At 50.9% G+C, this 24247-nt stretch overlaps 1 protein-coding gene across 1 annotated transcript; it reads left to right on the forward strand.

Annotated features, from left to right (window-relative positions):
- On the forward strand, positions 1 to 22099 carry PITX3 (paired like homeodomain 3). Its single transcript, XM_027700216.1, has 4 exons — positions 1 to 189; positions 14447 to 14587; positions 19333 to 19538; positions 20542 to 22099. The coding sequence occupies exons 2-4, from the start codon at positions 14479 to 14481 to the stop codon at positions 21103 to 21105; spliced, it is 879 nt and encodes a 292-aa protein (XP_027556017.1). The 5' UTR covers positions 1 to 189; positions 14447 to 14478; the 3' UTR covers positions 21106 to 22099.
- Positions 22100 to 24247: the final 2148 nt, after the last annotated feature.

Genomic DNA, 24247 nt, shown 5'->3' on the forward strand with positions numbered 1-24247 from the left:
GTCGGCCGGCGCCCTCCGCCTCCGCCCTCCCCGTGAGCAGCGGGCCGGCAGCGAGGCGCAGAGTGGCCGGGCAACCGGGGGAATTTACTTTCTGACAGCGGCAGAGCAGCCCGGGCCGCGGGGCGGGGGTCAGCTTCGCCCCTCTCTCAGGATTAAGGCCGCCCAACCGAGCCCTCATCTGGAGCCGCTGTAAGTGCCTTTCCGTCCTCAGCCTTCCGGGCGGGCTTCTCCCCTTCTTTCTCCGTGAGCCCCTCCATGCTAGCCCGGCCGGCCGTAACCTTTTCGACGCTGGCACAGGGTAAGAGCATCCCCAGCGGGGCGGCTCGGCGTTCCCTGCCCGGCTGCACCGGGGCAGCCCCGCTCCCGCGCGGGACCCGCCTTCCGTCGTCTCCCCGGGGGGCAGGGGGCGGCAGCCAGGTGGGAGCGGGCGGATCGTGCCCTGCCTTGCCGTCCAGAAGGGGTCCCGGGGCTGTGCGCGGTGGAACTGTCCCCCGTCGCTGCGGGGAGCGCTGCCTGTCCGGCAGGGCGCGGCGCTTCCACTGCTCTGTCCTTGTAGGGCCCGGCGGCACCCCACTCGCCGCTGCCGGGGTGCCGCATCCCCGGCCGTCCCCTCGAGGCCGTCGCAGGCCCCTTCCCAACAAGCGCAGCCGGAATCTCTTGCCGTTACTAAACTTAGTCATTTTCCACTCGGGCGAGCGGGGCAGGGGCTGTTTAAATTAGCCGGGGCTCGCTGTAAATAACGGCGCTGCGGGCTGCGGCTCAGCTGTCTTCAGGGTCCAGGAGAGAAGGGCGCGGGGAGCAGAGGCGGGGAGACGTCGCCGGGGAAAAGGAAGGCAGCCCGACGGCTTTTGGACAGTTGGATAAATGATATTTATGTAATGGGCTAGCTCCTGTTTACAGCAGAGCCGACCTCCCTGTAGCGCCGGGAAAAGGCGAGCCGGCCCCCGCGGACGGAGCGAACCTGCCCCGGGACGCCGCTGGCTGCCGGCGGAGGGGGTGCCGGGGACCCGACCGGGAATAACAGACCTGGTCGGGCCGCGGGGGCGGGAGGGCCGACCCCCACGGCGGCTCTGCCGAGACCATCGAGCCGCCCTGGCGGAGCGCGGCCGCCCGGCGCTGGGAGTCTGCGGGCAGAACCGGCGGTCGGACCTCCGGGCGCTTGCACGGGCTCTCCCGCCTCCCCGGCGCCGGGGACACGGTGCAAACTGGCGTCCCTCCGCCCCGCTGGTGCTTGCGAAGCCCGGCCAACTGCAGCGGGCGCCCGACGGAGACCGATACCGTCCGCTCCCCCGGCTATTCCCCGCTCAACGAGTGCGGCTCCGTGGGAAGGGCCAGCCCGCCAGCTCGGCACCCCCTTGTCCTTTCCCCCGACCTCCTCCTCAGAGCGGGAGTAAAGAACGGGTTCGTCCCGGCGGCCTCGGCTCTGGCGGCGGAGGGCGGCCGAGGCGGGGGCCGATGCCCGCGCGTCGCCGCAGCTGCTGGAGCGGGCTCGGCGAGGGGGGGCGGCGGGCCCGGTGCCGCCGAGCGGGACACACCTGTCGGCCTCTCACCCGGCGCCCCCGCGGCTGGACAGCTGAGGGGACGAGCGGGGAGGGGGCTGGATTCCCCCCCGGCAGCACCAGGGCCTTGCGGAGGCTCTGGAGGGAGTTGCCGCAGCCCCCCCGTCCCTGCTGGGGTTGGGCAGCTCGAGGCAGCGGTCCCCCGACCGGGGCTCCCGAGGCTCTGCGCCCCTTTCCCGCCCTGCCCGGGGGGTTACCGGTGCAGAGCTCAGCAACGCGCGGGCAGCCGCAGAGGAACACGCTGCTGCAGGACGCCGGTGCTCGAGGAGTGAGCACCTGGCCTCGCACCCGGCTGATGCTTCGAGCTGGCGGCGCAGGAATCAAAACTAGTCTCTCATCTGCCTCCCCGTTCCTTCACCTGAGAGGGAGGCAGCTTCCCGACCGATGGGTCCGCGATCTGTCCGCTTTTTAAGTGGCGTTTAGGGCTGAAGCAAAGAGAGGAATTTGGCGTCCCCCAGACAAGCTTGTGGGTCTTCCACCCTTGGCCTGTGACCTGGAGGATGCCAGGGATGAAATGGCTCTATCCCCTCTACAATTTCGGGAGATGCTAAAAGCAACTGCTCAGAAAGGTGTCTTTCAGGAGAGTCACCTCTGTTCTTGTCCCACCTTACAAAGACAGGGAAAGGACCATCTTTTTGGCGATGGGATTACGGTCTCCCTGGCTCCCGGCACCACCTCCCAAGCCCCTCAGTCTGTCGGTGAGCTGAAGGGATGAGTGTTTGTGCAGGCTTTGATGGTGCCTTGCTGAGAGGGACAAAGGAGCCTGCGGGCTCCTGAGGGACTGTCAGAGCATGGTAGCTGCTTTCAGTCTCTCTAAATGTCTGCTGAAGTGGAACAGGGTTTGATTTTATTATTATTATTATTATTATTATTTTATGTTAACAAATTGTTGCACCATGCCCAGTACTCCTTACAAGGAACCCTCACAAGGGAGATGTCTTTCTCTGACAGCCTGGCGAGGAGTCTGGGTGAGGGTGGTGGTTTTCCTGCTATTACTGTAATTACTGAGTTTGCCTGGCCTGCAGCCCAGGTTCCCCCCATGAAAGCCCACCTATATTCCTGAGTTGTCTCCTGTCCAAAACACTGGTTTAAGAAGCAATATCAATCTCTGTCAGAGAAACTGTTGCAAGCCTCACTTAATATCTATTACATTTCTATAAGGGCTTAATTCAGGCAATTAATAGATCCACAAATTGTGATTGGATTGCAAAAGTATTGGTTAATGTACCCTACAGAGAGGTGGGAAAAAGAATGGCATCTTCCCTCTGTCAGATGCTACCCAAAACCTTGAGAGTGAGAGGTGAGGCTGACTTTGGAGACTGCCAAAAAGAAAAAGCCAGAAACCTGATCTAGGAGACCGCTCCAAAAGGAAGATGAGATGAGCTGGGGACATGAGGTCTGTCTCGTGACCTGGCACATGTGCCCTGGCTTTGGGGACAGGGGAGGTACCTGGGCTGGGAACGAAGTCCCAGATGGGGAGAACTGCTGGTTTTGTGCTATGCGCCCTGCGTCAGGAACGCAGCGGGATGAGACTGTGAGGCTATGAAGGGAGGAGGGTCAGAAACAGGAGGCTGTGGCATCGCTGAACAGGCTTGTCTGTTTCTCTGGCTGTTTAAAAATGGGAGATTGCTATTTACTTAGGGCCCGATGGCAGAGGGGGCAAAGCTCTCTCTCTTGCTGTGGGCCACCGGGGCTGAGGGCATTAGGCTGTGCCCGAGCCAGGCATTTGCTGTTGGCTGGGGAACAGCCTCCACCAGCTGGTGTTGAAGTTAGCACTGAGGCTGTAGGAAGAACCCTCTCTTGTCAACACCCAGCTGAAATGGGCTGGGGTTTCAGACAGCTGGAGAAAGAAGATTTCTGAGGCCAGTTCGCCACACTTCCCTTCCTCCCCTTTGTGTGCTGCTCCCCCTTGCCAGCACCCCTGCCCTCCTCCCGCCTCACCTCTGAATATTAATGCCTCTGGCAGATTGGATAATAATGTGACTGGGAATTGAATGAAGCTGGTTATTAGCTCTGGGCTTCCTTGGGGCATTTAAGGGAGTCCACAGGCTGATCCTGGAAGCTTGGCAGCACAAGGGACCAAGGCCAGACTCGGCACAGAGGGGGTTGCTTCTATGGGAAAGGTTTTGCTTGAAATCCTCATCTCCCTCTAACCCCAGAGGAGGACAGGTACTGCAGCCTAACCAGAGCTACAAATTCCTGTGGGATGGTTAGCAGTGGATCTGTTGGTTTTCAGCAAAAATTAACTATTAAAAGTTGTTTTCAGGAAGGAACTAGGAGATCTAGCTGGGCAGAAGCTGAGAAACATTTCTACTGTGAGGCTTTGAAAAGAGATGGGGAGTGTCGGAGTATTACCAAGCAGATTCAGGAAGGGGGCAATCCTCTGCATACGAACAGGAAATTTCCTGTTGATTGGCAGGGTACAGGTTCAAGCTCGTAGCACTTGCTTCTGAAGAGCTGCACCTTATGATCTCTCTTCTCAGGAGCCTCCTAGCCTTTCCATAGGTGGATCTCTGGATGCTGTAGCATGAAGGGAAATATCTCTGTTGAGCAGAGGAGAAACTGAGCTCTGGCAGAATTAGTTGATCTGCCCTAGAAATACAGTCTCTGTCCCCAGACCCTCAATCTGTTGCTCTTTGCTATCTCCTAAACCGCAACTCCACCAGAAAATAAACATTTACACACTGTTGAATAGTGCAAAAGAGGAGGGAAACCAGAGCCAGGTTTGCAGAAACTGCTATTAATTTTGTCCATCTGACTTTTCAACTGTTCAAAATGTTCAGAGATGCATTAATAGGGCTGTAGCAGCTACTAGGGATCTCAGCTGATCCCCAGCCTGGGGGAGCTGGGTCCTGCCTGAACTAAATTAACCCCTCAAAATCACCATAAGAACTACTGTGATTGAGACACCTGTTTGTAAACCCCTATCAAACAAGTTCCACAATCCCAAATCTGAGAGCCTAAGAAACTGTCGGGAGGATATAGTACATATGCCACTCTAGATCTCATAGTCCTGATTCTACAGGCTACTCTTTTTAAATAACTACATTTATTTGCTACTTGGGGAGCTTCAATTGTGTGGCATGGGCTGGAAGGCTCAGCACCTGCAAAAACTGAAAAAGTACAAAAATAGAATAAAATTGATGACTGGAGAGTTTGTAGTTACTTTCACCTCTCTCCCTCTTCGTTCCTTCTTCCCCTCAACCTCATCTAAAGCAGAAGCATCCTTCCCACCACCCATTGTCTCTTCTCCCCTTCCAGTGCTGCCATTTATGCAAGTCTAATTTTCTTTAGAAAAGCTGATTATAAATGACCATTGTGAAGCATGAGGATTTAACTGTAAATCAAGTTGACCTGTCTGCGTGTGGATGTTTTTATTTACTCATTTTTTTGAAAAGCAAATAAACATAGAATCCCTCCCACATAAAGCAGCTCCCCGCTTAGATTTGAACGCACTTTAAAAGAAATCTCTTTTGTTTTAGCCATTTTTGTTTCCTGTTTGTTTCTGAGCTTAGACTTGACAATGAAAACCACATGAAATTCCCTTTTTGTTCCATCAGATTTATTTTTGGTGCCACAATATCCCAACTTCCAGTTCTACAAGTTGGGATTTTTTTTATTTGCATTTACTGCAAGGCTATTTTTTAAAGTAAATGTATGGAGGTTTTCTTTCAAAATAAAATGAGTAAGAATTTCTAGAGGACTGGATGTATCAGGATGATTAAAAAAAATAGATCTTTATGGCAAATTAATTGAGCTGTAAAGGTCAGTATTGGTGTGGATCCATAACCTAACCAGGGAGAAATACCAAAGTAGAATATGCACTTTTGTGTCCCATTTAAAAGGGTTTCACAGCTTAATATGTGTTGGGTAGTTTTTAATAACAGTGTTTAAAAACACCAGTGCCTGAGCTCAGATACGCCCTAGTCCCGGGCCAGGGTGGGAGGCTGGAAAGCTGTTCCCTCCAGTTCCTCCCTGCAGGAGAGGTTGCTTTCAGGGTGACAGGGGGCTGCGCGGGCAGAGGCATTTCTTCCCCGTTCCCGGAGCAGGCTGCCCCGTCGGAGGGAGGTGGTGTGACCCAGGCAGCAGCGTTTTGAGACGGCTCACATCCCTCTACCCCGTCCCTTTTCTCTCCGAGCCGCTTTGATGGGATCGCCCGAGGGCCAGACTGGCTGAGTAATTAGGGCTCTGCAGCTTCCTCTCCTACCCGCCCAAACTGCTTACCTCCCAAGGCTCCGCATGGGATGTGGCCTCGAGCAGATGGAAAAACTAAGGATTTGGCGGGGGAACCGGGGAGGGGAGAAGGAAAAAAAAATAAAAGGAGAAGCAGACTTTGTACACTGTCCTCAGGCAGCACACTGCATTTCAGGATCCCCAAAATCAAACCTCTTGGTTTTGCTGCTTGCGATGTCTGTTGTGCCCCTGGATTTAGGGACACGGGACATTTTGCCACGGCCCCGGGTGGGACACCTGGGCGAGAGGCTGCGGTAGAGGGGCTGCCAGCCCCCCCTGCTTGCCCACCCGCCCTTCCTCCTCTTCGCCCCCGATACCCACGATGTCACTGGTCGCTGCGGGTGGACGGCAGGAAAATCCGGCGATCCGCGGGCCCGATCCTGCCAGATCAGGCCCCGCGCAAAGCGCTGCAGGATCGGCCCCGACAGTGTTTGCTAATCGCCTTCCTCGGCCCCTTCAAACAGTGTCTGGGTAAACAGGCTGACCTTCGGGGCATGTTGCAAGGTCCATAAAGACGGAGTTTGTGGGGGAGCAAGCTCCAGCATCCCTCCCGGAGCCACCCGCCTCCCGCCCCAGCCCTACCAGCTGCAGTATCGCAAGGAAGAGGGGAGGAGGGATACTGCGGGCTGAGATCATCCGCTTGTTTTATTCACAGCGGCCTTCGTCCTGCAAGGGTCTTCCTGCCAGAGAGCTTTAAAAAAATTTAAATATAAATTGCTTGGGGGAAAAAAAAAAAAAAGACAAATCATCAGGAAACTTTACAGTCAGACGCAGCAGACATCGGCTCCCTCCCGCGCTGTGGGTTTGCGCTGTGAGACAACACATCCTTCAGAGAAAGCCAGACGTTTCTGGGCTCTTGTTGCCTTAACCAACGGAGCTGCTCTTTGGCCATGGTGGCTGGTGGGGACATCATGGCACTCCTGGCAGTCACCCCTTCTCCCTTGGCAGCTCTGCGACCTTCTGGGCTCTGACAGGTTGTCTTAAAACAACAATCTAGCACCACCCCTCCAAAAAAAGCTGCTTTCTAGCTGCCGATTTTGCCAAGTTTTGTCATAGAACAAATGTTTATGATCAAGTCGAACTTCCCCGGAAAGGATTTCCAGCAGAACTGCTGATGGATGGCAGACACTGGCAGTTCTACAGTGCACCAAGATCAGCCAGCCATAAGGGCGTGACATGCCGATGGCAGGGGATCCTTCCTGACCTTCAACCCTCCCGCATCAGCGGCTTGATTAGGGGCTTTCTTAAGCATGTTTACTAATTGTGAGAATCATTTACATCTTCGATAAAATCTGAGTCATCCATTGCCCCCTCCATCTGCATACAAATCTACTGACAGCAGCTGGAGTCACAGAGCTCCAGTCCTTGATCTTGCTATCTGGGCCTCCCTAAAATGGGCCAACTTTACAGCCACAGACTCTGCCCAGCTTCTGCAAGAACAACCCCCACAGGAATTGGGCCAGTTTCCTTTGACTGCCAGAATAATTAGTCAAATTCATGCAATCGCCCAAATAAATACAGCAACACATACCGATCTGCTGATGCCAGGCCCTGGTGGCCTTTGCTGCTGCATGAGCAGCGTGTGTCCGGCCCTGAGCTGCAGGCAGGCTGCCTGCGCCTCTCATCCCTGCCCAGGATCCTGGCTTGCAACTGTCTCATCTCGCTCTTGGCTCTGCAAGAGTCCCTTATCTGCTGTGGCTATGCAGCTATTTCTCATATGCAGACAATGGCAAATCCCTCAGTGGTGGCATGGGTTGCTTTGGACCCAGCTTGATGGGGCTGCGGGAGTGGACAAGGGCAGGCAGGGACGAGTGGGGTCGGCGTGTTCAGGCCAGGCCAATGCTTTAGCAGGTCCTTTGTTTTGGTTACAAGATTTTCACAGGCAGAATTTCTTACTGAAATCAGTCTATTTTCTCCCTTCCCTAAAACAAAGGGATTAATTTCCCTGAAGGACTTTTCTTACCCCATAATTGCAGACCATGCCCTCACTCCCAGCACTCCTGCACTGTGGAGCCACACCACGCCAGCAACTTTGTGCGATCAAAATTTGTTTGGGCAAAACTGATTTATTTTGTTCCAGATGCCTAACAAACAAAATAAGCCATAACAAAGCGTAGCTTTATTAATATAGCTGCACAGTCTGTCAGAAAGAAAATCCCAGTCCTGGTTTAGAGAGCCGAGGTGCCAAAAGCCCCATAGAGGCTGAGTGTCCAAGGAACATTGGAAACCCAGCTGGACACAGCAAGACCTGCTGTACAGTGCTTACAAGAATGCAAGAATTACGAATGTTTAGTTTAGGGGAAAAAACAACTTTGCAGAAAGCATGGCAGGACTTTTTCTTCTGTGCTAGGATTAGAAATTAATTTTCAAATTTTATGCGCTATTTCAGAAACTATCCAGGTAGGCTAAGGGCAGCACTGAGGTCCACAGATACTAATGCAAGTAACTTGCTTTAAGCCAAGCCCAAGCACGTTGCCCTGTCTCTGCAGAACCCAATGCTTCAGCTTGGCAGGGTCTGCACCAGTCTGGGTGCCGCAGACACACCCACTGGGGAGGATGATGCACCATGTACAGGGCATGGTGGCGTCAGGGCACTTCCACGGCACAGGAGCACAGTGTGGCCCATCAAATAAGCGAACAGGACACATTCCATTGTGGGCTTTTTTTGCTGTGGACATGGGTATGGAGCTGTCAATCCTTGGGACATTTCCATTGTGATAATCCTCCAGAATACAGGCAATCTATTAACTCTTTGCTGCCCAGAGCAGAAGTTCCAGCCGTCACCCTCCTCTACAGCTGGAGGTTCCTGTCAAAGTGAAGGAAGTGAGTAGCTTGCTCTCACATTGCAGGCTGCCGCCAGCCCCGGAGAAATGCATTAGGCAGTGTCCAGCAAGGCTGGGCATTTCCCTAACACCTCTTATCTGAGGATCTGAAAGCACTTAAAGGAATTTTGCTTCATTACCTTCACCAGCTCAGATATGCTCATTAACATGATTTCTGAGATGAAGGATAGAGTCCCAGAAGAGTCAAGTAGTTTTACCTACATCATAAACCAAGTCAGCCGCAGCACCTTACCTCCCCACCTCACATTATTGGAAACTTCTCCATAGAGCCATGCACGCAACGAGAAACAATCTGAACCCCCTTGTCAGAGAGCCAGCCTGTGCTGCCAGCTGTGGCCAGGAAACCTGGCAGCAAGGGCACGGAGCTGCTGCAGTTTGCATGGCACCATGCACTGCTGGCATTGCTCTGCAGCCCACACTGTGTGAGGGGCAGTGCCAGGCAACTTGTTCTGACAGTAAAGATACTAAGTGCCTCAGGGAGCTTTGCAAATTCCTGCTGATGGGAGGAATAAACCCCCCAAATCATGTTCCAGGCTTCAAAGCAGCACACACCACTATGAAACCAGTGCCAGAGCTCAGGGGTTAGTGCCCAGCTGCAAGGACTAAATTGAGAAATAAAGTTTATTATAACCTGTGACTCAGCCCTTGCTGGAGGTCAATGATCCACTTCTGAGTGTGCACCCGAAAGCACTGCTCAGCCAGCCTGGGGCTGTGCACAGCCTGATGTTTTTGGAAGCAGGCAGCTTGACTCTCCTGTCCCATAATGGCCCTGTGCTCTGGGTCACCAGTTGGCTGCTGCTGTTTATCTTGCGGTGATTAATGGTCACTCTCGGTTCCTGCTGCAATTCCATTAAGATTAGGGACTTAAAGCTACACTGAGATGTTTAGCAGTGGGTGACCCTGGTCTCCCCATAGTTGTATTTCTATAGTCTTGAGGAAACAAAGATTAACTCTTGTCCCGCATCTGGTACTTTTTGCTTTCTAGCAGCAGGGAAAGAGCCCCTTGCAGGCAGCGCTGGTGTTGGCTGGCAAAAAGACTCTCAAGTTGCTGAGCAATTCATGTGCTGTGCAGGTGCAACACTTGAAATCCCAGCCTGCAGGCACTGTGATGACACCATTCCCTGAACAAACGCATGTATCCAGAGAACAAAACGCTCTTCCAGGCGGGAACAGGCACAGCCTCAGCCACTTCCTTTTTGACAAGGGGCAGAGGAAGAGGCAGGGGCTGTTTCACCTTAGCTCAGCCCCTCACGGGGTCCAAAGTATAGAGGCAGATCATCTTCCTGAAAATGTGCAGTTAAATAGGGTTCCAAATGTTTGTCTCTGCTAAAAGTAAGCCAGCACACAGGCAATGTGAACATGAGAAGAGTGAAGCAATCAGCAACACTCCATCAGGAACTGCGGATTCCCCCCAGCAGTTTGAATTCTGCGATTGATGGAGCAGGAAGAGACAGCTCTGACCCTAGGAATCTAGTGTAACATCATACCTTCACCTCAGGCAATGGAAGGAAGAAAGGACACTTCCCTCCAACTGATTGTGGAGTGCCTTTCAGCCTGAGGGATAACCCTGAACTCTTTGTGGAGATCAGTGATTCCAAACAGAGGATTCAGCTACCCTGGCCCTGTCTGGAGGTAGAGGCAGTGGAGGAAGCTCACAGGTCCACAGGGCTGTGCTGATCTGCTGAAGGTAGGCCAGCTTAGGGCTTCCCTCCTACCCTTGGGTCACCAGCAGTCCTTGTGTTGCTGCCTAAGGACCTGAAGCATCAGGTCCCTGCTGAAGCACTCCTGCATACCCATGGGAAGACAATGCAAGAGACAGCTTTTCCCTTCCAGATCAACCTGCTGAAGCAAGTTCAGCAGGTAGCCTGCTCCCCAATGGTAGTGCAGAGTGTCAAGCAGCACACGCTTGTCAGTCTGAAGGCAGCTCTCAACAGGCAACATCCACATCACAAAAGCTGTATAATTAACCTTACCTGGCTTGAAGTGAGCCATTATGTTTCCTTCCTACCCCCTCAAAAACAAAACCCAACCAAACAAGCAAAGGCTTCTTTGCTTCCAGGTGATGGAGCAGCATGATACTGAGAACCAGTAGAGGGGTCACAGGGACCCTTGTTTCTTTTTTGGGGTAAACAAGGTTGCCCTCCTCATGTAGGAGTGTCCTCCTTCTCCCACCCCAATAGCCCTGGCTTGGGCAGCTGGGAACTGACACAGAAATAGAAAGGAGGTGAATTTAAAAGGAGAAAAAGCCTCAAGCCAGAACTGCTCTCCTGCTCTTCACCATGCCTGTGGAGCAGGGATGGCAACTCCCTCTCTGGCTGGAGGGTCTTGCACAGGTGGCCTCAGCACCTTCATGTGGGCACCAAGGGGAGGATGCACACAGGCAGCGAATAGAAGAAGAGGTGCGTTTGTTACGAGTTTGCGAACCTTTATCTCAGGAGCAGTAACATATGTCGATGGAAAGAGTTACAGGTGCTGGAGCAGGCTAGGAGCCATGGCTAGTTTTACAAAACCGAAACCTCTGAGCAAGCCTGGCTGCATGGTGCTAGCACAGCAGCTGTCCCTAAAGAAACTGTTATTTTATGTTAAAAGAAAGTGAGATTAAGACTCAAATGGAGATGATAAGTTTGATTTTATCTAAAGATGTTTTTGAGGTGCCAATTTCAGTAACTCCTTGAGACCAGGCAAACAACTTAGTAGAAATGCCACAAAGGTTTAGCATTGACTTTCTTAATGTCTCTGCCTAGAGTTAGATCTAGCCAATGCAGAAGAAAGCTCCTTTATTTGAATACAAAAGGGCTGTTAATCTAGAATAAAACCTACAGCCTTTTGTGTCAGTAGCATGAGGTTGCCTTTGGGTAAATACATTGGTACAGAGCTCACGTGCTGTCCCCATCGCAGACTTTTCCTGCTGTTATAACCATGGTGAGGAGATCTGCCCCTCCCTTTGCTTTTGCTTCTCCATGATCTCCTCACAGCAAACTGAGAAGGCTTTCCTTGATGCCACCACATATGGCACATGCTATAGGTTATGCAAATACAAATATACATACAACATCTCCTCTTTGAATTTTAAATTCAGTTCAGAAAGCAAACTTATGCTCAGCCACAAGTCCCAGTTTCATCTTGAATACTGGCCACACTTTAATATGAGTTTTAATCTAGGTGCCCACTGTATCTCTGAGGCAGGCCTAGCATGCTATGTTGCATCCAGCAGCTTGGATCAACCTTGCAACCGCTGCACTGGTGCAGTCGAGAATGGGGCAGGACTGGGTCTCCCTGAGCCCTGTACCTTGTGTTGTCTTTTACACCTATGGAACCAGCTGTAAGATACCACCCTCGGTTCTTAATATTTTCACTCTAGTTTGCACAGATGAAAGCAATGCAAGATGTGCAAAAAAGAGCATACAGGACCCTGCACAGAAGGACACTGTCCTTGAGTTACAGCAAGACAGGAATCTGAATTCCTCCTTAAATCTGGTCCAGTACAGAGTCAAGCCCTAGATAAGAGGAAATTGTGCTTGACAGATGCAATCATATGCAAATGGCTGTAGAAGAGGGGAAATTATCATCTACAAACATTGGGCAGAAATTCCATCTGCTGCAGCCTCAAGAAGGGCTCTTAATAAATTCTGAGACAGCAAAGTGACACACATCTTAATCAAGACTTAATCCATGGAATTAATTCACTGTGCGTTTCTGCATAATTCTGAGAGTAATGCTAAAAGCCATGGCAATATCAGCAGCAGATGGACTCCCCCTACTCCATGCAAAGGTATTAAAGAAAACACAGCCCCTGTCACATCACTTTGTGTACGTACACATGGCAAAAAGCAACAGGGCTGTGCCCTGCTGCTGCCAGGAGCTTAACACAGCCGGCAGACATCAAAGGTCAGGCTCGCCACGAGGTGGAAATGGAAACCAGCCGCCTGGCAAAGATGGAGTCCTGCCACTTCTCTCCCATAGGAGAGGAGAAGCCCAGAGCAAGGCAAAGGTCTGGGAAACAGCACCAGGGCCCTTCATTAGATGCTGCTTCCAGAGAGCAGTGACTGAGGCTGGTGTCGAGACAGATCCTCCAGTACCTAGGAAAGGCTGGGAATGGAGATCAAGTGTAGGGGAGGGCAAGGAAAACTGCTAGGGGGTTTGTGAGTGAGATCAGTTGCAGAAGCCAGCCAGATAACCATTAGAAATGGCTCCCTGCCCTCTCACTGCAGCCTGGGAAGCATGCTGCAGGTATGGGATCAGCCTTGCCAAGGGCCCTGGCGGCAGCCTTGCGCAAATTGACAGGAGGCTTTAGACAGCTCTGAAAATACATTCTTAGTCACTGTCATCCACCTCCAAAGGAGGTGCAACAGCTATGTGATTAATCTCTTGTTTACATGTCTAAACACTAGCACAGTCCAGACTGCCTTCAGCACGCTCCCTCCCTTACCCGCATGGATTTGAGGGGCTGGGCAATCCTTCACCACCTAGAATCCAATCTTCACAACTGACCTCCACGTGCAGTTTGGAAGTCCCAAACACCTGGTCCAAACCTCCCTAAACCCAGGGGTCCCAGATCCTGGCACAGTGCATTGGCTGCTGTTATGTTTTAGAGGGAGCAGATCCCTAGCTGGGAAGGTGAGGTATCAGCTGGAGGTGGCTGAAGCTTCAGAAGCTGCTGTGGTCCCCTCCAAGTGATCCAGCCTTCATAAACCATGCACTGGTGACAATGCAACATCCTGCATTTGGCAGGGTTATGATCCAAAACTCAAATTAAGGGCTAGCACAGGGCCAGCTCACCTTTCCAAGGGGATGTGGCCAGACTTGGAGCACTTACTGCTTCACATCTGCCTCTTCATGAGCATCCAGTGTGGTCCAGAACAAAGTGGTGCTCTCAGCCAAGCTCCTCTGGGCAATACAGGTGGAGGGTGGAGGGGCCCCAAGGAAGCAAATGAGAGAATAATCACGAGAATAATTGATCTTGAGACAGAGAGGTGAGGAAAGAGGTGGCAGAGGAGTCACAGTGATTCCTGCAGTTGTGTGGAGCAGCACTGCCAGCTTTACAGTTGGAATGCTTTCATCTAGGGGAGATGCCTCACCAGTACAGAACAGTCACTTGAGGGGACATGGGGAGCCTTCAGTCAGGATGACCTAAGGTTGGAAGTGAACTGCTTCTGCAGCCAGGATCACTAGTTCCCAGGCACCCAAGGGCATGTAATGTGATTCCTGTGTTAATTCAGGTTCCAGAGGCCCTTATGTACCCCAAAGGAGTCGACTTACACTGCCTGGGTCCCTGCTTGTAGCAGTGGCTGTACAGGCAGATGTGCCTTCCTATCAGTGCCAGGCACAGGAGTGCTTTTCTTTTGGGATGTGTGCATGTAGTGCTCTCTGGACAGCTTTAATTGGGCTTGACCAGCTTGTGGAGAAGCAAGAGAGAAAGAGGGCAGGGAGGATGGGAGAGGTGGGATGACTGGGGAAGGTGCTAACAGCCCTTGGCTGGCCCAGAACCACTTCCTCAGATCTCCATTACACAGCATGCTCCCGGCGTTGCTATTTCAGTCTGAATGTCACCTATAAATTGGAGGCTCTTTCTCTGAAGGCTGCAAATAGAAGTGTCACTAGATGATCTTTGATTTATAGAGAAGCTCAGCAGAAAGCCAGGTATGTCCATTTTCCAGCCAGGAAACTCAAAGGGGTCCAAGGATCACACAGGGATCCTTTACTTTTCCTAGACCTTTCCTCAAGGGTTGGCAAGTCCCTGCTGGAGGTGGTGGGGAGAGGTCACACACACAGATTCATCTCCCTGATCACCCTGTGACTGCTGTTTTTCAGATTCCTCCTCTTCTACCACCCATCTCTGCCCCATGGATTTCAACCTTCTGGCAGACGCGGAGGCTCGCAGCCCAGCCTTGTCTCTCTCGGACTCTGGAACTCCTCAACACGAGCACAGCTGCAAAGGGCAGGACCACAGTGGTGAGTGCAAGGCTCAAGAGGCATGAAAGACCCTGACCTGTCATTTTGGGTTGATCTGGTTCACCAGCGGCTTGCAGGAACCAGCTGCAGGGCTCCCAGGGATACACTGAGCTTCCTGTTGTACCGGGAGCCAGCACAATGCCATAGCAGCATGGCTGTCCCAGCAAGCAGGGAGAAGACGGAGGGGTGCATATGGCACTGACAGCCATCGGGAGGGCAAGAGCACCATTACAGCCATGGAGTTGCCTGGCCCTGGCTGCAGGTAGCCACTGCTCACAGAGGGCACAGCCCATGGCAGGCAGGAGCCAGGCAAGCCAGGGCACAGCCCAAGCAAGATTTTATTGTATTTGCCTGAACACTATCCCCAGAGCAGTAGAGCTCTCCCCACAAAATAGGAAATCTTATCCAAGGGACAGAAGGCTACACCTAATTTTAAACTGCCTTTTTTTTTTTAACTCTGTTTAAATTGTTTAGGTTTAAACTTTCAATGCTAAAGGTAAACCATGGGCTGAACTTCCCAGGTTCAGGCAATAAGAAAGAAGGGAAACACTGTCTTGCTCTCGCTTTAACTGAAAAAGCATGCTCACCTGTGCCTCAGTGCAAGGCTCTGCAGCAGGCTGTTGCTCTCCCCAGGAGGTGCCTCTGACCATTCCAAAAGGCTGAACAAACCCCAAGTCTGCTGCATTCTTTATCAGGCTCTGAATAAGAAACATGACCATTCACACCTGTTCAGAAATCAGCTACCAAATGCTATGGCTTCCCCTGGATTTTGCATCCATCCCTTGTTACTCTGGATGTGTCAGAACAATGCAAAGCTGCTCCTGCTAGTGCCAGCATGAGGGGAGGTGAGGGCTGGGGACACCCTGCTGCTCTTCGTGTAAAGCCTCCAGGCTCACTCATGTGCAAAAGCTAATGAGTATAATGATGCAGATTAACATTCTCCAGAGTAAGTATCATGAAGGGAGTTACGGTGGGATAACTATGGTCAAAGAATCCACCTGCCAAATTCCCCAACGCACTTGTACCTTAGTTGGGCACATGCCCAAGCTCAGTGGCTCCTCGTCAGCTGCTTTGGATGCATGGCAGCGTCTCCATTCAAGTGGCCTCCCCAGTCAAGCCCACCCTGGCATGCCACAGAACTGCCAATTTAGGCGCTGACTTTTTTTTCCATTAGGCATGAGCAGCTAATTCCAGCTATGACCACAGTCGTTTCATTGAGTGGGCGAATGTGCACAAGATATATTCCACAGCCTATTCTGGGGTGACAATAAATGCTGGATGCCTGGCTACATGATTCCCCACTGTCTTAAATGGTCTAGAAATAAAATGGTTCTGGGAGGTGAGTGTTTGTCAGCTCTACCTGCACGCTGAGGCTGGCAGCTTGTGCCTTTGCACCAAAGGCTGATGGCAGCCACACATCAGCAGTGTCAGGCAGAGCAGAGCTGGCTACTTAGGGCTGCCAGGGACAGGGCAGGGCTGCACTTCTGGCACTTCCTCAAGAGAGCAGCCTCCCTACCTCTCTTTGGCCCTGTTTCATTCATCCACAGAGTATGAGATCCTGAGGAAGCAAACATAAACCTTGCTTGTCTGAGCTGAGCTCTCAGGGATCTCAAGTGTTCTCTGACAGTATGGCACGGTTTGTGACACCCCCTTCTGTTGGTTTTATTAGGCAGCACAGGTAGGAGGAGAGCAAGGATGAGGAGTGAGGTGGGTAAAGAACTGCCCCACATTCCCCCATATTGTGCTCCTCAGCATGGATTCAGGGCACCCACATCCTTTGTGTGGGCTCCCTTCTTTCTCTGTATTGCCATGTTGCTGATCCCCACTGCAATGTCAAATCTCTGCCTCATTTACAAAGAGCACTTCTTCCTTGCATAGAGAGAAAGCAGAAAAGATGACAATCCCTATAAGCAATGCTCAGAAAGAGCCACAGGTAGCAGGCATGGAAACAAAGAGGACAAGATGAACTTGTAACTGCAGGAATTTTTCCAGACTCAAAGTCGGGATTCCTACTTCTCCTTAGACTTAACAGATTTATGAAAGAAGATTTATGAAAAGTTCTACACCAGAAGGTATTGAGAAGATGAACACCAAAGCAAGATACTTGGTGATCCTTTCCACCCAGATGCAGCCCATAAGCCAGTGCTACCTTCACTCCATTCTCCTTCCCTCTCGGTATAGTTTCTTCCTGCATGAAGAAGGGCAATCCTGAGCAGGAGCTCCTCATTAGGGCACAGCCTCCTGCTTCACAGCAGCCCCTTTGGAAACAAACATTTGTCAGGGACTGGTGAGAACATATCCCCTGTATGCATCAGGCTTCTAATTAACCCAGGCTCAGCAGATGAACAAACAAACCAAATGTTGTCAGTTCTTCTGTACTGAGCCATTACTAATAACTAGCTCAGATGTGGTAGTATCAGTCCCCTTTTAATGTTTTGGAGATTGATAACGCATGAATCTCCCTCTTCCAATACTAGTTTAGAGCATTCAGCTAGAGAAGTCAGATTTATACCCTTGGCAAGAACCACTGTCAAAAAATTCACATTAAGAGCATGCTTCCAAGAGTCCTGCTGAACATGGGATCCCCACACAAAGATGCTCACGGAAATGAGAAGAGTACCACAAGACCACAGCCAGCTCTTTCGTTCCACTTTTCAGTTCCTATGGCTTTGTCTGTTTCAAGAGTGCACTGTGACAGTTCTTGTACAGATACACCCTGGATGGAAACACAAGCTGGTCCTGGCACTGGGAACAGGACATGGCACCTTCCTGATTGGCAGAACCAGCTTACATCCTGCTGCTGTGAACAATGGCCATCTTGCTCTCCTTGCATTCACATTCCTGCTGGTGGATAGCATTAGATGTGCCATAGAAGGAGAGGTGGGTGGTGAGGAGCCTGTGAGGAACCCACATTGCTTCAGTCAGTGCAAGACGTACCCAGAGAAGCAAACCTCTGACCACACTCAGGCCTTCCTCTGCTGAGAGCGAGTGCCCCTTCTGCAAATGCTCCTGTGACTCCAGCATTGCTCCCTTTGGAGAAAGGCAAGTACAAGGAGGGTTTTCCAGGAACAGCAGGAAGATTTCTGAACTAACAGGCTGTCACAGGAATGGGGTAGTGGCACCAGGTTCCTGAGCATCTTCAAGGGCTGGGCTCCATTAAAGCATCTGCTGTTAGCACAGCACTGCCCTGCAGCAGAGTCCTTTCTCTGTCTGGGCTTAGATGCTTTTAAGTCTCCCCCTTATGCCCCATAAAAGCTAAACGGAAAAGATGGAGCCTATTTTCCAGAGCATATCCATCCAACTTGAGGAACCCTTTTTTTCCCCTCTCTCAACTGTATTCCACGCTACTGTTTTCTTGCCTCTCTGCTTTTCAAGGGAATGTACCAGATACCTTTATGCTCAGATTTTTCTGGACTTTGAATCCCTTTAAGCTTTCCACTCAAAGAACCACAACCAAACAAAAATCTGAATTTCAGCAGAGTGATGTCAGGATTTTTTAAAGGTTTTTCTTCCAAGTGGAACAGTTTGGGAGCTTATTTGCAATAATTTCTATTTAGTTTAGCTATTTCCCACTGTAAAAGGACTCTCCTCCTGCTGAAGACCTGATTTTCAGTTGGAAATACTTCACCTGGCTTCTAGATCAGAGATAGGAGGAGTTGAACATCAGAAATTATTTATTTTCACTGGAATAATTTTCTCCTGTGGTGACTCGTCATGATTCTCAGCAGAATTAAACACAAGCTATAGCTTTCTTCCATCATGAAAAGAAAATGTCCCATTTGAGCACTTGAGCAACCTATGGAGGACAACTACAGGGAAGATGCTTATGTTTTCATTCTGCCCCTGTTTGCAGAGTACCAACAGCATCAGAAGGGGCTGTGGCACAGGGAAGCACCTGGCTGCCCACTTCAAACCACAGCAGCCCAAAGCTCAGCATTGAGACATTGTCTCAATGCCCAGGAGGAGGCTGAGCTGTATGTTTCAGTTAGATACCAGTGTGAACACTGTAAAGTTTTTAGATGTTCATTTAAGGGGCAACAAAATGAAAGACATCACCTCTAGGAGAGGAGTCTCTGAGTGAAGAGACAGGCAGAGGCAGGAAGAAAGGGAGATACTGGAGTACTTCGTGGTGAGGTCTAAGAGAGGCCTTTTCCTACTTTTTAAAAGTCAAAATATGTGCACCTAAGAAGGTAGACGAGCGAGAAGGGAAGAAGGGTGAAAATTTGTGTTTCTCAGGTTTAGTTAATTGAAGAGCCTCAACTTGCTATCATTGGCAATTTGCCTTTTCCCATCACTTGTCCACAGCAACATTGCTGGATCTTTTGCTGTGCCATAAGCATCAATTTCTCTTCAGTTTTTCTAGAGGGCACCTTAGGCAGAGAGTTTTAAGCAGAGTAAGAACCTGCTAACCTGGGTAAGTTCTGCCACTATCACCCATGTGAACTGCAACAGATGAAAACCAGAGACTGGAAGTTTGGAAAATCTAAATCCAGTCACTTGGAAGATATCTATTATGGCAGTTAAATGATGGCAAGCTATGCTGCATCAAGGGGCCATTGTTTTTGGTGCAGGGTGGATGCCTGCTCACAAAGACAAGGGAGGGAAATGGGACCATAAGTGGTGGCTAAAGTGGAGGGGGACCTCACTGAGCATGCACTGACTGCTCCAAGGATAGGCTCCCCAGCTGCATCCAAGCCCTCAAGTTAACTCAGGGGATCTCTCCCATTTTTATATTTCTCACACAGACACCGAGAAGTCCCAGCAAAACCAGACGGACGACTCCAACCCTGAAGACGGTTCGCTCAAGAAGAAGCAGCGGAGGCAGAGGACGCACTTCACCAGCCAGCAGCTCCAAGAGCTGGAAGCCACTTTCCAGAGAAACCGTTACCCGGACATGAGCACCAGGGAGGAGATTGCAGTCTGGACCAACTTGACAGAGGCACGAGTCCGGGTAGGACTGCAGCTCTTCCACCTTCCTGGGCCTGAGTTTGTGGGGAAGAAGCCAGCTGTGCTACAAGGATAAAGCTGTCCCCAAATCAGGGAAGGAATTGGGAGCACTAGGAAATTTCCATTTTGGAAACACCTCACCAAACTCTACACTTGAGATTTGACACATCGAGCCACAAACATATCACCTCATGCTGGTGGTGCCTTCCCCACCCAAGGCCACCTTGCCATTACACAGGGAGATACAAAGCCCAGGCTCTGCCCCACAGAGCACCACCAGTTGGCTGCCTCGACCTAGCAGACCCCTTCCTTGCAGTGCCATCATTCCCCAGCCCTAGCCTTGCTGGAGGGCACTCTCTGGGGTTCACAAACCACTGTCCAATCACAGGCATGGTATGGCATTGCTCCAGCTGGAATGAGAGCTTCTCCCTGCTACTAGAAATATGAGTTGGCAGCACCATGAATAGCCTCCCAGCAGCTTCCATGCTCTAGGAAGTTATATTGTTTGAGCCCCTCCAACAGTAACAGATTTTCCTGTTAGAAGACAGACTTATAATACTGCACCCTAAGCTGGTCCTGAAGTAAAGTAAAAACAAGAGAAGTTATTTCCTCCATTCAGCAGCTTTCAAGACACATCCCCAAATACTTTGCTCCAAGTCACACAACCCCAACCCCACCTCCTGCCTTTGGTCACTTGGAAATACAAGAAGTATTTTCCTCTCTTTTCCCCATATAAGAGGCATCTGTTTGTTGAGTGAGGTGGGTTTTATTCTGCGTGTTATGAAATGGCGGTGGTTGGAATTTGATCTAGGTGGTGCTTCTTGCTGGGAGATGACCCTGCAGCCCAGACATCTTGCTAAAACTCTTTCCTGATGTTCAGCGTCCCAGCTCCCTGGGAGCATCCCTAGCCCTTTGCTCTGGGTTTGCTGGGCAAAGAAACCAGGGCAAGGCCCCTTCCAAGGACAGCCCAGAGCGATTCCCATGCCCTCCTTCTCTATCTCTTGCAGGTCTGGTTCAAAAACCGCAGAGCTAAATGGAGGAAACGAGAGAGGAACCAACAGGCTGAACTGTGCAAGAACAGCTTCGGAGCCCAGTTCAATGGACTGATGCAGCCTTATGATGACGTGTATTCCAGCTATTCCTACAACAACTGGGCCACCAAGGGGCTCGCCACCAGCCCGCTCTCAGCCAAGAGTTTTCCATTCTTCAACTCCATGAATGTCAGTCCCCTCTCCTCCCAGCCCATGTTCTCCCCACCCAGCTCCATCACCTCAATGACCATGCCTTCCTCCATGGTCCCTTCTGCAGTGACAGGAGTACCGGCCTCTAGCCTCAACAACCTGGGAAACATCAACAACCTGAACAGCCCGAGCCTCAACTCTGCTGTCTCATCCAGTGCCTGTCCTTACGCCTCAACAGCCAGCCCCTACATGTACAGGGACACATGCAACTCCAGCCTGGCCAGCCTGCGGCTGAAGGCCAAGCAGCACGCCAACTTCACCTACCCCGCAGTGCAGACGGCAGCTTCCAACCTGAGCCCTTGCCAATACGCCGTGGACAGGCCCGTATGAAGGGCTGCCCTCTGCCAACCAGGGACTTGACCTTAGCCTGACAAAAGGAGACCTTTAGCCCTACAACAGTGTACATTCTGCAGAGAATGAGAGTGAACATGAGAGCGTAAGAGGGAGAGGGAGAGAGAGAGAGAGAAGTGAGCAGGCAGACGAACCTTTATGAAGATTTGTCTATCGTATGGTGAATTTTGACTGTCTTTCCCCTTCAAAACCCCTTCCCTTCTTGCCTACCAAAACTCCTCCTCCTCCATAAAGAAACCAAAACACTCTACTGGAAGCCCTAATGGAGAAATAGGAGCCCCAACATGCAGGGTGCCTGACCCATGGGCAGCAGAACCAAGTATGTTTCAATCTTTCCCTCCAAACCCCACAGGGGTGAGGCCCCCAAATCCTTGGAACAGCACGGGCAGACACACTTCACCCCTACAGGGAATAGCCAGAGACAGGACGTGAGTGGTGCCATTTGGTGCTTGGCTGACCCATTTTCTCTGCACATGTGCAAGACTTCAGTTAAAGATATCTTGCCCATTTATTTATCATAAGGATAATGAAGCCAATAAGGAAGCCTTGTCTCAATTGATTGGTATCTCTCTTTATAATGCATATATACACATGGCCCTTCAGACTTGAAGTCTTTAGGAGCTGGGGGTTGTAAGAATATAAAATATGTGTCTGTATATATATCTTATATATATACAAATACATATGTAGACATTAAAATATGCTTTTTTGTTTTGTATGTGAAATAACCTACAAAGTAGACCTTAAAACCAAAAACCCTGTAAAGGAAGCACATCCACTGAGGCAGTGTCCTGCCTGTCATGCTTTACTGCTTCAGTCATTTCCAGTCAGACACAAACACTGTTGCCAGTGTACATCCAAAACATCCCTTTTTGCAACCATCAGCTCCTCCTTGCACATCTCCTTCCCTTCCCTTCTCCAAATCCCAATTCCAAAAAAGATAATAAAATAAAAGTTGGCACAGTCCCTTTAAGCTTCTGCTTGTCTGGTTATTGAGAGCACAAACCTGCATCTGAAGATTTTTAAATCAAGTGCCAGCAGCTCGGCAAGAGTGAGCATCTTTAGGAGCACCAGCATGAGGCAACCCAAGCTGGAACAGGGGCTGAGTTTTGGAGGAGCCACTTTCATCCATTCAGTGGATGAAAGATATGCCCAACTGTGCAGAGCAGAAGGCCAACTCCAGCACATGTTTCTCACTATCTCCTTTGGGAGCCAGTGGGGAAAAGTCAAGACTTAGTTTAGGTACTGATTTTTCAGCCTGAGGTTTTCCATGGAGTCATTTCAATTAACATTACTCCAGACCACTCTGATTTCTAAACAGGACAAACTCAGTCAGTACCTGCACAAGGTAACTGGTACATGCCAGTGTGTGTGGCCAGTAGCTCTGCAGGCTGGCCTAGTTGGCTCAAGTTTCTCCTTCCCAATGCTGCACGGAGATGATGTTGTGGTCTCTCTCTGCAGTCAAAGGTATTGCACCATGTAGGATCCAGACCAGGTGACAAACCACATGCCAGCTCTGGGCTGAGAGCACTTTGTACAGTGACCTAATGACTGATACAACCACATGAAAACCTTAAAATCTGCAGAAAACAGAGATGGTCAAAAGCAAATAACTAAGTAAGAAAGTTGGCAGCAGAGAGCTCTGGGAGAGGTCCCCTGTTTTTCAAATTCCAGCTGCCTTCCTGATGCAGCTGGGCCAGTACAGCCTTCCACATTCGGCTCCCTCCCCATGGGGCCAGGACATGGACATCATGCTCCCTGGTCCAGCACAAACACAGCAGGTTTACTACATGTGTACTACAGACCTCCTCCAGGACCTCTCTCTCCCACACAAGTCCCCAGTACCTTCACAGCTATATCTTCTTAGTACTGCAAAGAAAGCAGGCCATTTTTAGCAGGGTCCTGCTTATTCTGAAGACCTGTTAGGCAGATAACTTTGTCACTGGATACTTCCCAATCTGCAGATTTAGCAAGTGCACATTCTCCTCCATCATCCAGGTCATTAGTGGAAATGCTGAGCAAAACCAGTCCTGGAACAGATGTCCCTGAACCTCACTCAACAGTGAACTGTGGATACTTCTGGTTATAATTATTCAATGGGTTTTGTACCTACCCAATATCTCATCTAGATGGCAGCAAGACCTCTTCTTCACCATGCCATTGCTCTGTCATAAAGGAAATTTGGATTATTTTGACCAGATTCCGTTCTTGATGGGTCCATATACCTCCCGTTCATCTCCACTGCTTACAAATAGTGAGATTATTTGTTCTAGCATTTTTGGGTGGTGATGGGGCTGGGATTTAACTATCAGCAGTCCCTGGCTTTTGGTCCCAGCCCCCGTTTTGAAGAGGGGGTACAAAGCTTGCATTTTCAGTCTTTCCAAGCTTCAGTGTCTCTCAGGAGTTCTCATAGATAACAATAACTAATTCTGGAATTGTTTTGTGTGAAGTTCACCACACCTAGATGGCCTGAAAAACTCCTGTTTATCTAAATACTCTCTTGCACTTTTCTTATTCAAGGACAGCTTTCAGCCCCCATCACCGGCATGGCTTGCGCTCTCCGTTTCCCCGTAGCTGTCCGAGTCTGAAGACTAAGGCAAAGTGCACCGAACAGTCCGGTGTCCTCAGTGGCTGCCGTCAGCGCTTCCCCTCCGCCGAAAAGCAGCATAGCACAGACCCTGTTCAGTATCCTCTTGCTCATACAACGGGGGATGTTTTCTGACTCCCCTTGCTTGGTGCGTGCTGTCAGTAGAGCCCCGAACTGCGGGGTGGATGCGAACCTCCGAGCCCCTGCTGCACGTGTTAACGACTGGGCTCAGGTAGACCCACAGCTGTGAGAGGTGGCTCTGATTTGTGCCTCAATCGCCGTTCCGGACCCCGTTGCCGCCGGGCAGCGCGGCCGGCGGGTGTCACCTAGCGGCGGGCAGCGGATGCCGGTGGGCGCCGCGCTCCTGCCCCGCGCCGGAGGACGGATAAAGCCTCCGGAAAAAAAGCCCCTCTTGCTCCCTAGCCCTGTATCACCGTTCTCGCAACCTGGGGCCCCGTCTACTCCCGCCCCCAGGAAACCTTCCTCTTCGCAGCACGTCCTCTGCCCGGCCCGTGACAGAGCTGCAGGGCTGCT

The sequence above is a fragment of the Neopelma chrysocephalum genome, unplaced genomic scaffold (genome assembly GCF_003984885.1).
Source record: "Neopelma chrysocephalum unplaced genomic scaffold, ASM398488v2 Primary Assembly neopelma1_143, whole genome shotgun sequence".
NCBI classification, from domain to species: domain Eukaryota; kingdom Metazoa; phylum Chordata; class Aves; order Passeriformes; family Pipridae; genus Neopelma; species Neopelma chrysocephalum.

Coding starts and splice junctions, on each gene's coding strand:
- PITX3 (XM_027700216.1), top strand. CDS start 14,479: ATGGATTTCAACCTTCTGGCAGACGCGGAGGCTCGCAGCCCAGCCTTG. Junction 14,588..19,332: donor CAAAGGGCAGGACCACAGTG/GTGAGTGCAAGG, acceptor TTTCTCACACAG/ACACCGAGAAGTCCCAGCAA. Junction 19,539..20,541: donor TGACAGAGGCACGAGTCCGG/GTAGGACTGCAG, acceptor TATCTCTTGCAG/GTCTGGTTCAAAAACCGCAG.